Below are 17,459 nucleotides of genomic sequence, written 5' to 3'. Positions count from 1 at the left end.
TTCTCTCTTTGTGTGTCTTTCTCTCAATTTCAATGTAAGGGCTTTATTACCAGGGGAAACATATTGTTAACATCGCCAAAGCAAGTGAAGTAGATAATAAACAAAAGTGAAATAAACAATAAAAAATGAACAGTAAACATTTAACATACAGAAGTTTCAAAACAATAAAGACATTACAAATGTTATATTATGTCTATATACAGTGTTGTAACGATGTGCAAATAGTTAAAGTACAAAAGGAAGTAAATAAACATAAATATGGGTTGTATTTACAATGGTGATTGTTCTTCACTGGTTGCCCTTGTGGCAACATCTCTCATTTTGTTTTTTCGTGTTGTCGTGTCTGGTTTGTCGGTCTTTCTTTTCTCTGTGTGTGTGTGTGTGTGTGTGTGTGTGTGTGTGTGTGTGTGTGTGTGTGTGAGACCTACCCATTAACTCTTCGTTGACTGTAACCAGTATCTAGTCCTGGGTGATATACAGGGCTGTTTGGAAATATCCACGCGGGAGTGTTTCACTACCGTCACATTTTTATATTAAAAGTCAAGTATATATTTTTTATTGCCTCAGAAGAATAATCAGGGGCGTGCGACTGTAGTTTTCCTTCAGAATAATCCATTAGTGCAACACATTCATCAGGAAATAAATTCATTTTTTATCAGATGACAACAGAAGTGCACCGCTGTTTGTCAGCCACAGAGGTAAATGAGCTTATAATGAAAAATAGTATTTTGTTTTGTGTAAAAACGATGCGTATCCATCATATTTCTAATGTTTATCATAGAAAGAATGTAGCCGGCTACATTTCCTGATGTTAATCTTGCGTTTTTAGCTAAAAGGTAGGCTGGACTGAGAACAGTAGCTATACATCAGTCAACAGCCTCTGCTGATTTTTAAAATGCTCGTTTGTCAATTCTCATCCGAGTGGAGAAGTGCAACATCAGTCTGATGCCGAGCATTTTACATCTGCGTTTTCTGAAATATTTCTGCAGAATTCTGCATTAACGCGCGACCCCTTAGTTTAACTTGCTAGTCTTCTAAGTAGAAGTGACGGGGAAACATACAGTGCATTCGGGAAAGTATTCAGACCCCTTGACTTTTTCAACGTTTTGTTACGTTACAGCCTTATTCTAAAATGGGTTAAATAAATAAATAAAATCTCAATCTACACACAATACCCCATAATGACATCACAATACCCCATAATGACATCACAATACCCCATAATGACATCACAATACCCCATAATGACATCACAATACCCCATAATGACATCACCAATACCCCATAATGACATCACCAATACCCCATAATGACATCACCAATACCCCATAATGACATCACCAATACGCCATAATGACATCACCAATACCCCATAATGACATCACCAATACCCCATAATGACATCACAATACCCCATAATGACATCACCAATACCCCATAATGACATCACCATACCCCATAATGACATCACCAATACCCCATAATGACATCACCAATACCCCATAATGACATCACCAATACCCCATAATGACATCACCAATACCCCATAATGACATCACAATACCCCATAATGACATCACCAATACCCCATAATGACATCACCATACCCCATAATGACATCACCAATACCCCATAATGACATCACCAATACCCCATAATGACATCACCAATACCCCATAATGACATCACCAATACCCCATAATGCAAAGAGAAAACAGGTTTTTAGAAATGTTTGTCTGGTTTGGGGATAGATGTTCTGAGTGGTTGGGGGTCCAGAATAAGTGTTTGGGGGTAAGTAGGGGGTTTAGAGGCCACAGCTGGCCAATGAGACTCGGATGAATCCTGTCTGTCTGTCTGTCAATAGCCAGACTGGTGTGTGTCTGTCTCTGGCTGCGTCCTGTGATTGACTGGGATGGTACACACACAAACAGTCACACTCGGAGTGATGTGTAAATGTGCTGTCTGTCCTAGTTAACCTCCCGGTGCTGTCTGTCTCCAGTCTTCCTCTACTCTATTCTGTCTGTCAGTGGGAGGTCAGGGGACCAGCGGTGAGGAATATGGCTGATTCCCCAGCAGAGAGAGATGGTTGATTCAGTCTGCTGTCATGTATTTATAACCCACCTGATGAATGGAAAAAGTAAAAATGTCTCCTCCCTCTTTCTGTCCATTCTCTCTCTCTCTCTCTCTCTCTCTCTCTCTCTCTCTCTCTCTGTCTCTGTCTCTGTCCATCCTCTCTCTCTCTCTGTCCATCCTCTCTCCCTCTCTCTGCCCATCCTCTCTCTGTCCATTTCTCTCTCTCTCTCTGTCCATCACTCTACCTCCCTCTGTCTCTCCTCCATCCCCTCTCTCTCCTCCATCTCTCTGTCCATCCCCTCTCCCTCTCTCCTCCCTCTGTCTCTCTGTCTGTCCTCTCTCTCTCTCCACCTCCCCTTCTCTCCTCCACCCTCTCTCTCTCTCTCTCTCTCCACCTCCCCTCTCCCCCCCACCCTCCCTCTCTCTCTCCACCTCCCCTTCTCTCCTCCACCCTCCCTCTCTCTCTCCACCCTCCCTCTCCCCCCCACCCTCTCTCTCTCTCTCTCTCTCTCTGTCTCTCTCTCTCTCTCTGTCCATCCTCTCTCTCTCTCTCTCTGTCCATCCTCTCTCTCTCTCTCTGTCCATCCTCCCTCTCTGTCCATTTCTCTCTCTCTCCTCCATCTCTCTACCTCCCCTTCTCTCCTCCACCCTCCCCTCTCCCCTCCACCCTCCCTCTCTCTCTCCACCTCCCCTACTCTCCTCCACCCTCCCTCTCCCCCCCACCCTCCCTCTCTCTCTCCACCTCCCCTTCTCTCCTCCACCCTCCCTCTCTCTCTCCACCCTCCCTCTCCCCCCCACCCTCCCTCTCTCTCTCTCCACCTCCTCTTCTCTCCTCCACCTCTCCTCTCCTCTCTCCACCTCCCCTTCTCTCCTCCACCTCTCCTCTCTCTAGTCCAGTATCAGATGGAGATGATGCGATCTCTTCGTCATGTCAACATTGACCATCTTCATGTGGGCTGGTACCAGTCCACCTATTATGGATCATTTGTCAGCCGGGCCCTGCTGGACTCTCAGTTCAGTTACCAGCACGCCATCGAGGAGTCTGTTGTTCTCATCTACGGTAAGTAATCCGTCTGACACACACACACACACACACACACACACACACACACACCCACACCCACACCCACACACACCACAAACCTCACACACCCACACACCACAAACCTCACACACACCACACACACACACACACACACACACACACACCTCACACCACACACACACACACACACCTCACACACACACACCTCACACCACACATCACACACCTCACACCTCACACACACACACACACACACACACATCACAAACCTCACACACACACACATCACAAACCTCACACACACACACACACACACATCACAAACCACACACACACACACACATCACAAACCACACACACACACACACACACATCACAAACCACACACACACACACACAAACCACACACACACACACACACATCACAAACCACACACACACACACACACATCACAAACCACACACACACAAACCACACATCACAAACCACACACACACATCACAAACCACACACACACATCACAAACCTCACACACACACATCACAAACCTCACACCTCACACACACACACACACACACACACACACACACGCGCACAGAAACAAATGAATGTAATCTCCTCTTTCTAATAAGTGTATGGATGTTTTAATTCTGAGAACAGAGAGTGACGTGTCCAGATGATGTCCACTCTCTAAATAGGGTCAGGGTTAGTAATATACTCAAGCTTTCATTGGTACAAAAACCACTTTTAGACGGACCGTTTTTGACAGGGTTTTCTCAGGCCCTGGTCCTAGTATCATGTCTCCTACAGTGCCTTGAGAAGGTATTCACACCCCTTCTGACTTTTTCCACATTTTGTTGTTACAAAGTGGGATTAAAATGTATTTAATTGTATTCTTTTTTTGTCAATGATCGACATAAAATATTTCTGTCAAATTTGGAAGAAAGATGAAATGTCTTTGTAAGCAACTCCAGTCTATATTTGGCTTTGTGTTTTAGGTTATTGGAAGGTGAATTCATCTCCCAGTGTCTGTCGGAAAGCAGACTAAACCAGGTTTTCCTCTAGGATGTTACCTGTGATTAGCTTCATTACGGTTCTTTTTACCATAAAAAAAACTCCCTAGTCCCGACATACTCAACTGGAGGACCCGGACCCAGACCCAGAACCGGGTCAATGCGGACCGCAAGTCCCGAAAAAAGTTTAAAAGAAATATACAGTACCAGTCAAAAGTTTTGACACGCCTACTCATTCAAGGGTTTTTCTTTATTTTGACTATTTTCTACTTTGCAGAATAATAGTGAAGACATCAAAACTATGAAATAACACATGGAATCATGTTGTAACCAAAAAAAAAGTGTTCAACAAATCAAAGTATATTTGAGATTCTCCAAAGTAGCCACCCTTTGTCTTGATGACAGCTTTGCACATGCTTGGCATTCTCTCAACCAGCTTCACCTGGAATGCTTTTCCAACAGTCTTGAAGGAGTTCCTACATATGCTGAGCACTTGTTGGCTGCTTTTCCTTCACTCTGCGATCCAACTCATCCAAAACCATCTCAATTGGGTTGAGGTCGGGTGATTGTGGAGGCCAGGTCATCTGATGCAGTACTCCAACACTCTCCTTCTTGGTCAAATAGCCCTTACATAGCCTGGAGGTGTGTTGGGTCATTGTCCTGTTGAAAAACAAAAGATAGTCCCACTAAGCCCAAACCAGATGGGATGGCGTATCACTGCAGAATGCTGTGGTAGTCATGCTGGTTAAGTGTGCCTTGAATTCTAAATTCATCACAGACTGTGTCACCAGCAAAGCATTCCCACACCATCACACCTCCTCCTCCATGCTTCACGGTGGGAACCACACATGCTTAGATCATCCGTTCACCTACTCTGCGTCTCACAAAGACACTGCGGTTAAAACCAAAATTCTCAAATTTGGACTCATTGGACCGAAGGACAGATTTCCACCAGTCGAATGTCCATTGCTCATGTTTGTTGGCCCAAGCAAGTCTCTTCTTCTTATTGGTGTCCTTTAAAAATAACCAGGCAAGTCAGTTACGAACAAATTCTAATTTTACAATGACGGCCTAACCCGGACAACCCTGGGCCGAGTGGCGCAGCCCATGGGATTCCTGATCACGGCCGGTTGTGATAAAGCCCAGGATCGAACCAGGGTCTGTAGTGACGCCTCTAGCCCTGAGATGCAGTGCTTTAGACCGCTGTGCCACTCGGGAGACCAAAAATAGTAGTGTTTTTTTTTGGCAGAAATTCGACCATGAAGGCCTGATTCACACAGTCTCCTCTGAACAGTTGATGTTGAGATGTGTCTGTTACGTGAACTCTGTGAAGCATTTATTTGGGCTGCAATCTGAGGTGCAGTTAACTCTAATGAACTGATCCTCTGCAGCAGAGGAACTCTGGGTCTTCCTTTCCTGTGGCGGTCCTCATGAGAGCCAGTTTCATTATAGTGCTTGATGGTTTTTGCGACTGCACTTGAAGAAACTATCAAAGTTGTTGACATTTTCCGGATTGACTGATCTTCATGTCTTAAAGTAATGATGGAGTGTCGTTTATCTTTGCCTATTTAAGCTTTTCTTGCCGTAATATGGGCTTGGTCTGTTACCAAATAGGGCCATCTTCTATATACCACCTCTACCCTGTCACAACACAACTGATTGTCTCAAACTCATTAAGACGGAAAGAAATTACTCAGATTAACTTTTAACAAGGCACACCTGTTAATTGAAATGCATTACCTCATGAAGCTGGTTGAGAGAATGCCACGAGTGTGCAAAGCTGTCATCAAGGCAAATGGTGGCTACTTTGAAGAATCTCAAATATAAAATATATTTGTATTTGTTTAACACATGATTCTATGTGTTATTTAATAGTTTTGATGTCTTCACTGTTATTGTACAATATAGAAAATAGTAAAAAATAAAGAAACCCTGGAATGAGTAGGTATTTTATTGTTACTCCGTTGGGCTTCGACCCATGGTATCATATAAACACACACAAGACATGGAAGAATTTGTAGAATTGCAGGAAATTAGCTTTAAAACAGGGAGAGAGAAAAAAACCTGCCCCATGCAAAATGTGTAGAAAACATAATTCCACGTTGACATTATGGGTTAAAAAAAATATATATATATATATATATCTAAATTTGATCAATTTTAAAATCAAGCTGTACCACAACAAAATGTGTAAAAAATCAGAAATGGATGTGAATACTTCCTGAAGGCGCTGTACATAAATTAGGTTTGATTGATCACATGACCCAGGTCATGTCCTCTGCTGTTCTGTCAGTAGCTGTGTTTCAGGAAGTCTTCATGATGGTCTGAATATGATAAAGACTTGAACATCTTGGCCATGTTCTGTTATAATCTCCACCCGGCACAGCCAGAAGAGGACTGGCCACCCCTCATAGCCTGGTTCCTCTCTAGGTTTCTTCCTAGGGTTCTGGCCTTTCTAGGGAGTTTTTCCTAGCCACCCCTCATAGCCTGGTTCCTCTCTAGGTTTCTTCCTAGGGTTCTGGCCTTTCTAGGGAGTTTTTCCTAGCCACCGTGCTTCTACACCTGCATTGCTTGCTGTTTGGGGGTTTTAGGCTGGGTTTCTGTACAGCACTTTGAGACATCAACTGATGTAAGAAGGGCTTTATAAATACATTTGATTTGATTACATCCTCATGCTATTGCTCTGACAGGTTTTCCTCCATTAGTCCCCCTGTTCTCAGACATCTTCAGGGTGACCTCTGTCCCAAATGGTTACCCTATTCCCTCTACAGTAGTACACTACTCTTTTAGTTACCAGCGCTCTGTGGGGACATGTTCCTCAGTTTAACAGTTGAACACTTGAACATGACAGAGGAGACTGATGTTCCCTGACTGTGTGTCAGGAAGACCAGCAGTTCATAACTCACTCAGTCTTCTGCATGTTTAATGAGGGACCACTGTTAATCCGTTGGATATCAATAATGAAGTGAATACCTAGGATTCATTCCAAATGCCACCCTATTCCCTATATAGGGCTCTCTGGTCAAAAGTAGTGGGCCATCTTTATAGGGAATAAGGTGCCATTTACATAGGATGCCATCTATATAGGGAATAGGGTGCCATTTATATAGGGTGCCATCTATATAGGGAATAGGGTGCCATTTATATAGGGTGCCATCTATATAGGGAATAGGGTGCCATATATATAGGGAATAGGGTGCCATTATATAGGGTGCCATCTATATAGGGAATAGGGTGCCATTTATATAGGGTGCCATCTATATAGGGAATAGGGTGCCATCTATATAGGGTGCCATCTAATAGGGTGCCATCTATATAGGGTATAGGGTGCCATCTATATAGGGTGCCATCTATATAGGGAATAGGGTGCCATCTATATAGGGAATAGGGTGCCATCTATATAGGGAATAGTGTGACATCTATATAGGGTGCCATCTATATAGGGAATAGGGTGCCATCTATATAGGGAATAGTGTGACATCTATATAGGGTGCCATCTATATAGGGAATAGGGTGCCATCTATATAGGGAATAGGGTGCCATCTATATAGGGTGCCATCTATATAGGGTATAGGGTGCCATCTATATAGGGTGCCATCTATATAGGGAATAGGGTGCCATCTATATAGGGAATAGGGTGCCATCTATATAGGGAATAGTGTGCCATCTATATAGGGAATAGTGTGCCATCTATATAGGGAATAGGGTGCCATCTATATAGGGAATAGGGTGCCATCTATATAGGGAATAGTGTGCCATCTATATAGGGAATAGGGTGCCATCTATATAGGGAATAGGGTGCCATCTATATAGGGAATAGGGTGCCATCTATATAGGGAATAGGGTGCCATCTATATAGGGAATCGGGTGCCATCTATATAGGGAATAGGGTGCCAATTATATAGGGAATAGGGTGCCATCTATATCGGGAATAGGGTGCCATCCATATAGGGAATAGGGTGCCATCTGTACCGGGAACGGGGTGCCATCTGTACCGGGAACGGGGTGCCATCTGTACCGGGAACGGGGTGCCATCTGTACCGGGAACGGGGTGCCATCTGTACCGGGAACGGGGTGCCATCTGTACCGGGAACGGGGTGCCATCTGTACCGGGAACGGGGTGCCATCTGTATAGGGAACGGGGTGCCATCTGTATAGGGAACGGGGTGCCATCTGTATAGGGAATAGGGTGCCATCTGGGATGCAAACAGCTCTAAATGGATCAAAGCGCCTCAGAGCAATCTCCATTATCACAGTTAGAGAGGAAGTAGTGAGGGGAAATGGCTTTTTATAACAGAGAGGAAGTAGTGAGGGGAAATGGCTTTTTATAACAGAGAGGAAGTAGTGAGGGGAAATGGCTTTTTATAACAGAGAGGAAGTAGTGAGGGGAAATGGCTTTTTATAACACAGAGAGGAAGTAGTGAGGGGAAATGGCTTTTTATAACAGAGAGGAAGTAGTGAGGGGAAATGGCTTTTTATAACAGAGAGGAAGTAGTGAGGGGAAATGGCTTTTTATAACAGAGAGGAAGTAGTGAGGGGAAATGGCTTTTTATAACACAGAGAGGAAGTAGTGAGGGGAAATGGCTTTTTATAACACAGAGAGGAAGTAGTGAGGGGAAATGGCTTTTATAACACAGTTAGAGAGGAAGTAGTGAGGGGAAATGGCTTTTTATAACAGAGAGGAAGTAGTGAGGGGAAATGGCTTTTTATAACAGAGAGGAAGTAGTGAGGGGAAATGGCTTTTTATAACACAGAGAGGAAGTAGTGAGGGGAAATGGCTTTTTATAACACAGAGAGGAAGTAGTGAGGGGGAAATGGCTTTTTATAACAGAGAGGAAGTAGTGAGGGGAAATGGCTTTTTATAACACAGAGAGGAAGTAGTGAGGGGAAATGGCTTTTTATAACAGAGAGGAAGTAGTGAGGGGAAAATGGCTTTTTAAACACCTTGTTCATTAACATGTAGGAATCAAAGTCGACTTTAATCTTTCCCATCGGTGAAGTAAACAAATAATGTTTCTGTTTACTTGTCAGTAGTGTTGCACGGTATACTGAAACTTGGGTACTTCTTCCGATACTGAAACATGAAAAAACGGTTCGGTATTAGAATTTTTTTTTGTTACATTCGGTACTTCTGTCAAATGTGTCTCATATCATGTAAGGATTGAGAGGATCGAGTCCGTCTAGTCATTTGTCTGAATGTTCTCTAGGGGGCAGTAGTGAGCTAGCCAGGCTGCTTGTGCAAGCTAGAATGGATAATTCCCACAGCATGGCTTCTTCCAACTCAAACATCATAACTCCAGCTGGTATAACTGGTTCCAGATGCCAACTAGGGGAATACTTTGCTTTCAGAGCAGATGAGGGTCCGGCCCACCGACACAACGACGCTAAGAAGGTGAACCAAAGCAGTGCAAGGGAGGATTAGGTATTTTACACGTGATATTTCCATTGTAACATTATTGTTATTCTACTAAATTAGATTTGTTTTTAGGTGACAATGGAACAGATATTCAGCTTAACATTCATTAAATCAAATGTTATTAGTCACATGTGCTGAATACAACAGGTGTAGTAGACCTCGCAGTGAAATGCTGAATACAACAGGTGTAGTAGACCTTACAGTGAAATGCTGAATACAACAGGTGTAGTAGACCTTACAGTGAAATGCTGAATACAACAGGTGTAGTAGACCTTACAGTGAAATGCTGAATACAACAGGTGTAGTAGACCTTACAGTGAAATGCTGAATACAACAGGTGTAGTAGACCTCACAGTGAAATGCTGAATACAACAGGTGTAGTAGACCTTACAGTGAAATGCTGAATACAACAGGTGTAGTAGACCTTACAGTGAAATGCTGAATACAACAGGTGTAGTAGACCTCACAGTGAAATGCTGAATACAACAGGTGTAGTAGACCTCACAGTGAAATGCTGAATACAACAGGTGTAGTAGACCTTACAGTGAAATGCTGAATACAACAGGTGTAGTAGACCTTACAGTGAAATGCTGAATACAACAGGTGTAGTAGACCTTACAGTGAAATGCTGAATACAACAGGTGTAGTAGACCTTACAGAGAAATGCTGAAGACAACAGGTGTAGTAGACCTTACAGAGAAATGCTCACTTACAAGCCCTTAACCAACGATGCATTTGCTGGTCAAGAAATAGAGTTAAGACAAAATTTACTAAGTTAACGGAAGTGAAAATAATTAAATCAAATCAAAAAGTAACACACGACATTTACATAACAATAAAGAGGCTATATACAGGGTATTACGGTACAGAGTCAATGTGGAGGCTATATACAGGGGGTACCGGTACAGAGTCAATGTGGAGGCTATATACAAGGGGTACCGGTACAGAGTCAATGTGGAGGTTATATACAGGGGGTACCGGTACAGAGTCAATGTGGAGGCTATATACAGGGGGTACCGGTACAGAGTCAATGTGGAGGCTATATACAGGGGGTACCGGTACAGAGTCAATGTGGAGGTTATATACAGGGGGTACCGGTACAGAGTCAATGTGGAGGCTATATACAGGGGGTACCTGTACAGAGTCAATGTGGAGGCTATATACAGGGGGTACCTGTACAGAGTCAATGTGGAGGCTATATACAGGGGGTACCGGTACAGAGTCAATGTGGAGGCTATATACAGGGGGTACCTGTACAGAGTCAATGTGGAGGCTATATACAGGGGGTACCGGTACAGAGTCAATGTGGAGGCTATATACAGGGGGTACCGGTACAGAGTCAATGTGGAGGCTATATACAGGGGGGCACCGGTACAGAGTCAATGTGGAGGCTATATACAGGGGGGTACCGGTACAGAGTCAATGTGCGGGGGTACAGGTGACTATGCATAGATAATAAACAGCGACACAGCCTATTATATAGGTCCTTGATGGCAGGAAGCTTGGCCCCATGATGTACTGGGCCCTTCGCACTACCCTCTGTCGTGCCTTATGGTCAGATGCGGAGCAGTTGCCATACCAGGCGGTGGTGCAACCGGTCAGGATGCTCTGGATGGTGCAGCTGTAGAACCTTTTGAGGATCTGGGGACCCTTGTCAAATCTTTTCAGTCTCCCGAGGTGGAAAATGGTGTTGTCGTGCCTTCTTCACGACTGTCTTGATGTGTTTGGACCATGATAGTTGGTTGGTGATGTGGACACCAAGGAACTTGAAACTCTCGACCCGCTCCACTTCAGCCCCGTTGGTGTGAATGGGGGCCTGTTCGGCCCTCCGTTTCCTGTTTTCCACGGTCAGCTCCTTTTGTCTTACTCACATTGAGGGAGAGGTTGTTGTCCTGGCCCATACTGCCAGGTCTCTGACCTCCTCCCTCGAGGCGGTCCCATCGTTGTCGGTAATCAGACCTACCACTGTTGTGTCGTCAACAAATTGAATGATGGTGTTGAAGTCGTGCATGGCCGCGCAGTCGTGGGTGAACAGGGAGTACAGGAGGGGACTAAGCACGCACCCCTGAGGGACCCCAGTGTTGAGGATCAGCGTGGCAGATATGTTGTTGAGATGTGTTGTTACCTACCCTTACCACCTGGCGGTGGCCCGTCAGGAAGTCCAGGATCCAGTTGCAGAGGGAGGTGTTTAGTCCCAGGGTCCTTAGCTTAGTGATGAGCTTTGAGGGCACTATGGTGTTGAACGCTGAGCTGTAGTCAATAAATAGCATTCTCACATAGGTGTTCTTTTTGTCCAGGTGGGAAAGGGCAGTGTGGAGTGCAATAGAGATTGCGTAATCTGTGGATCTGTTGGGGCGGTATGCGAATAGGAGTGGGTCTAGAGTTTCCGGCATTCTGGTGTTGATGTGAGCCATGACCAGCCTTTCAAAGCACTTCGTGGCTACCGACGTGAGTGCTATGTTGCGCTAGTCATTTAGGCAGGTTAACTTCGCTTTCTTGGGCACAGGGACTATGGTGGTCTGCTTGAAACATGTTGGTACTACAGACTCGGTCAGGGAGAGGTTGAACATGTCAGTGAAGACACTTGCCAGTTGGTCCGCGTATGCTTTGAGTACACGTCCTGGTAATCCGTCTGGCCTCTTTGGATTTGTGAATGTTGACCTGTTTAATAAGGTCTTGCTACGGAGAGCGTGATCACACAGTCATCTGGAACAGCTGATGCTCTCATGCATGCTTCAATGTTGCTTGCCTCGAAGCGAACATAAAAGGCATTTAGCACGTCTGGTAGGCTCGCGTCACATGTGAGCATTATAATATGATTACACAACCCAAAAGTAATGTGAAATACACTCATAACCTGACAGCAATATACTGTATGTAGACTGCTTCATGTTTGTCTGGGCTTGCTAGCAGTAGCCAATAGCCAGTCAGCAGCCCTGGGCGGAGCATAGCACCCTGGGAAGTGAAATGTACTCTGGGAATTGTAGTATGCGGTGGAAATTCCATTGTATTTCTATGGCGTGTAGACTACATGTCCTCCGTCGCGACTTCCCCCGAAGGGCCATCCGCTAGCCTGCTAGCCGCAGCCCGCTAGCTGTCTAGAGCATATCAGACTGTTAACTGAAGAGGTCCATCAGCCAATTTCTTGGGCTACAATACCTATTAATAGGCCTGGACCCTTTTACTGCCTACACCTTTTTCTGCCTAGCCCTGCCGATCCATCACGACTGGTCTGCCGACGTAACCGCCAGAGGGTGCTGCCGCAGACCCTTCCGTCGCGACGTCCCCCTTCTGCTAGCCCCGGCCCGCTAGCTTTCTGAATCGCCGTGTCCCCAGTCCGCCTAGCTACCCACTGGTCCCTATGATCTCTCGGCTGCGCATGCTTCTCCCTAATGTCAATATGCCTTGTCCATTGCTGTTTTGGTTAGTGATTATTGTCTTATTTCACTGTAGAGCCTCCAGCCCTGCTCAATATGCCTTAGCTATTGTTTCACCTCCCACACATGCGGAGACTTCACCTGGTCTAAATGATATCTCTAGAGACAAAACGTCTCTCATCGTCACTCAATGCCTAGCTTTACCTCCACTGTGTTCACATCCTACCATACCTTTGTCTGTACATTGTGCCTTGAATCTATTCTTCCGAGCCCAGAAACCTGCTACCTTTGCTCTATGTTCCGAACGCACTAGATGACAAGTTCTTATAGCCTTTAGCCGTACCCTTATCCTTGTCCTTCTCTGTTCCTCTGGTGACGTAGAGGTGAATCCAGGCCCTGCAGCGCCTAGCTCCACTCCCGTTCCCCAGGCGCTCTCATTTGCTGACTTCTGTAACCGTAAAAGCCTTGGTTTCATGCATGTTAACATCAGAAGCCTCTTCCCTAAGTTTGTTTTATTCACTGCTTTGGTACACTCTGCCAACCCGGATGTCCTAGCCGTGTCTGAATCCTGGTTTAGGAAGAACAAAAAAAATCCTGACATTTTTACATGGTGTTTTTCTCATCTCTCTAGATTCTATACATGGTGTTTCTCTCTAGATTCTATACATGGTGTTTTTCTCTAGATTCTATACATGGTGTTTCTCTCTAGATTCTATACATGGTGTTTCTCTCCTCTCTCTAGATTCTATACATGGTGTTTCTCTCTAGATTCTCTACATGGTGTTTCTCTCTAGATTCTCTACATGGTGTTTCTCTCCTCTCTCTAGATTCTATACATGGTGTTTCTCTCTAGATTCTATACATGGTGTTTCTCTCTAGATTCTATACATGGTGTTTCTCTCCTCTCTCTAGATTCTATACATGGTGTTTCTCTCCTCTCTCTAGATTCTATACATGGTGTTTTTCTCTAGATTCTATACATGGTGTTTCTCTCTAGATTCTATACATGGTGTTTCTCTCTAGATTCTATACATGGTGTTTCTCTCTAGATTCTATACATGGTGTTTCTCTCTAGATTCTATACATGGTGTTTCTCTCTAGATTCTATACATGGTGTTTCTCTCTAGATTCTATACATGGTGTTTCTCTCTAGATTCTATACATGGTGTTTCTCTCTAGATTCTATACATGGTGTTTCTCTCTAGATTCTATACATGGTGTTTCTCTCCTCTCTCTAGATTCTATACATGGTGTTTCTCTCTAGATTCTATACATGGTGTTTCTCTCTAGATTCTATACATGGTGTTTCTCTCCTCTCTCTAGATTCTATACATGGTGTTTCTCTCTAGATTCTATACATGGTGTTTCTCTCTAGATTCTATACATGGTGTTTCTCTCTAGATTCTATACATGGTGTTTCTCTCTAGATTCTATACATGGTGTTTCTCTCTAGATTCTATACATGGTGTTTCTCTCCTCTCTCTAGATTCTATACATGGTGTTTCTCTCTAGATTCTATACATGGTGTTTCTCTCTAGATTCTATACATGGTGTTTCTCTCTAGATTCTATACATGGTGTTTCTCTCTAGATTCTATACATGGTGTTTCTCTCTAGATTCTATACATGGTGTTTCTCTCTAGATTCTATACATGGTGTTTCTCTCTAGATTCTATACATGGTGTTTCTCTCTAGATTCTATACATGGTGTTTCTCTCTAGATTCTATACATGGTGTTTCTCTCTAGATTCTATACATGGTGTTTCTCTCTAGATTCTATACATGGTGTTTCTCTCTAGATTCTATACATGGTGTTTCTCTCTAGATTCTATACATGGTGTTTCTCTCTAGATTCTATACATGGTGTTTCTCTCTAGATTCTATACATGGTGTTTCTCTCTAGATACTATACATGGTGTTTCTCTCTAGATTCTATACATGGTGTTTCTCTCTAGATTCTATACATGGTGTTTTTCTCATCTCTCTAGATTCTATACATGGTGTTTCTCTCTAGATTCTATACATGGTGTTTTTCTCTAGATTCTATACATGGTGTTTCTCTCTAGATTCTATACATGGTGTTTCTCTCTAGATTCTATACATGGTGTTTCTCTCTAGATTCTATACATGGTGTTTCTCTCTAGATTCTATACATGGTGTTTCTCTCTAGATTCTATACATGGTGTTTCTCTCTAGATTCTATACATGGTGTTTCTCTCTAGATTCTATACATGGTGTTTCTCTCTAGATTCTATACATGGTATTTCTCTCTAGATTCTATACATGGTGTTTCTCTCTAGATTCTATACATGGTGTTTTTCTCTAGATTCTATACATGGTGTTTCTCTCTAGATTCTATACATGGTGTTTCTCTCTAGATTCTATACATGGTGTTTCTCTCTAGATTCTATACATGGTGTTTCTCTCTAGATTCTATACATGGTGTTTCTCTCCTCTCTCTAGATTCTATACATGGTGTTTCTCTCTAGATTCTATACATGGTGTTTCTCTCTAGATTCTATACATGGTGTTTTTCTCTAGATTCTATACATGGTGTTTCTCTCTAGATTCTATACATGGTGTTTCTCTCTAGATTCTATACATGGTGTTTCTCTCTAGATTCTATACATGGTGTTTCTCTCCTCTCTCTAGATTCTATACATGGTGTTTCTCTCTAGATTCTATACATGGTGTTTCTCTCTAGATTCTATACATGGTGTTTCTCTCTAGATTCTATACATGGTGTTTCTCTCTAGATTCTATACATGGTGTTTTTCTCCTCTCTCTAGATTCTATACATGGTGTTTCTCTCTAGATTCTATACATGGTGTTTTTCTCATCTCTCTAGATTCTATACATGGTGTTTCTCTCTAGATTCTATACATGGTGTTTCTCTCCTCTCTCTAGATTCTATACATGGTGTTTCTCTCTAGATTCTATACATGGTGTTTCTCTCCTCTCTCTAGATTCTATACATGGTGTTTCTCTCTAGATTCTATACATGGTGTTTCTCTCTAGATTCTATACATGGTGTTTCTCTCTAGATTCTATACATGGTGTTTCTCTCCTCTCTCTAGATTCTATACATGGTGTTTCTCTCTAGATTCTATACATGGTGTTTCTCTCTAGATTCTATACATGGTGTTTTTCTCTAGATTCTATACATGGTGTTTCTCTCTAGATTCTATACATGGTGTTTCTCTCTAGATTCTATACATGGTGTTTCTCTCTAGATTCTATACATGGTGTTTCTCTCTAGATTCTATACATGGTGTTTCTCTCCTCTCTCTAGATTCTATACATGGTGTATGTGTTAGGTCTTATGGTGTGTTGTCCCAAATTGTAAGAGAACCACTTAATAGAATGTTAGACCTTTGTTTTAATCTTAACATCTTTTTCTCTCCTGCTTGCTCGCTCTCTCTCTTTCTTTCTCTCTCTCTCCCCCCCTGCCCCCTCTCTCTCTCTCCCCCCTGCCCCCTCTCTCTCTCTCTCCCCCCTGCCCCCTCTCTCTCTCTCCCCCCTGCCCCCTCTCTCTCTCCCCCCCTGCCCCCTCTCTCTCTCTCCCCTTGCCCCTCTCTCCCTCGTTTGCTCTCTCTCCCCTTGCCCCTCTCTCCCTCGTTTGCTCTCTCTCCCCTGCCCCCTCTCCCTCATTTGCTCTCTCTCTCCCCTTGCCCCTCTCTCCCCTGCTTGCTCTCTCACCCCTTGCCCCTCTCTCCCCTGCTTGCTCTCTCCCCCCTGCCCCCTCTCCCTCATTTGCTCTCTCTCCCCCTGCCCCTCTCTCCCTCCCTACTAGATCCCATTAAGACCGCCCAGGGCTCCCTGTCCCTGAAGGCTTACAGGTTAACACCCAAACTGATGGAGATCTGCAAGGAGAAGGACTTCTCAGCAGAGGGGTGAGCTCACACACACACACACACACACACACACACACACACACACACACACACACACACTCACACTCACACACACACACTCTCACACACACACTCTCACACACTCTCACTCTCACACTCACACACTCTCACTCTCACACACTCTCACTCTCACACACACTCTCACACACTCACACACACACACTCTCACACACACTCACTCTCACACACACTCTCACACACTCTCACACACACACACACTCACACACACTCTCACACACACACACACTCACACACTCTCTCTCTCTCTCTCTCACTCACTCACTCACTCACTCACTCACACACATATACACACACATATACACACACATATACACACACATATACACACACACACACAAAGGCAGAAATACCAACTGCACCTTTCCTGATAAGAATTCAGCATCAATGCGGTGCTTTTGAAAGTCCCTTCAATAGATTCCAGTGATGTTATTTTCCCCATGGGCAGGGAGAGCCTCATCAGAGGCTCTTACTGATGTGATGATTGGGGTTTATAACTAGTGTGTGTTGGGGCTGTCAAACAACTATACTGCCGTGTTGATCTGCTGCCTGGCTGGCGTTGACCCTCAGGCTGCTGGCCATTGATTTTAAACTGCATCTGAA

General features: G+C 43.9%; 1 protein-coding gene across 1 annotated transcript in view; it reads left to right on the top strand.

The window, feature by feature from the left end:
• The window catches only part of LOC100196680 (eukaryotic translation initiation factor 3 subunit H-like), a 91,490-nt gene that overhangs the window by 49,196 nt on the left and 24,835 nt on the right, over positions 1–17,459 (top strand). Inside the window, exons 3-4 of the mRNA XM_082975997.1 lie at positions 2,966–3,133; positions 16,718–16,817. Coding sequence (XP_082832123.1) covers positions 2,966–3,133; positions 16,718–16,817 — 268 coding nt within the window. The remainder of the gene's footprint in view (positions 1–2,965; positions 3,134–16,717; positions 16,818–17,459) is intronic.

The sequence above is a fragment of the Salmo salar genome, chromosome 05, assembly GCF_965601325.2.
Source record: "Salmo salar chromosome 05, fSalSal1, whole genome shotgun sequence".
NCBI lineage: Eukaryota > Metazoa > Chordata > Actinopteri > Salmoniformes > Salmonidae > Salmo > Salmo salar.
The sequence above is the reverse complement of the archived record's forward strand: the minus strand, read 5'-3'. Positions and strand labels throughout refer to the sequence as shown.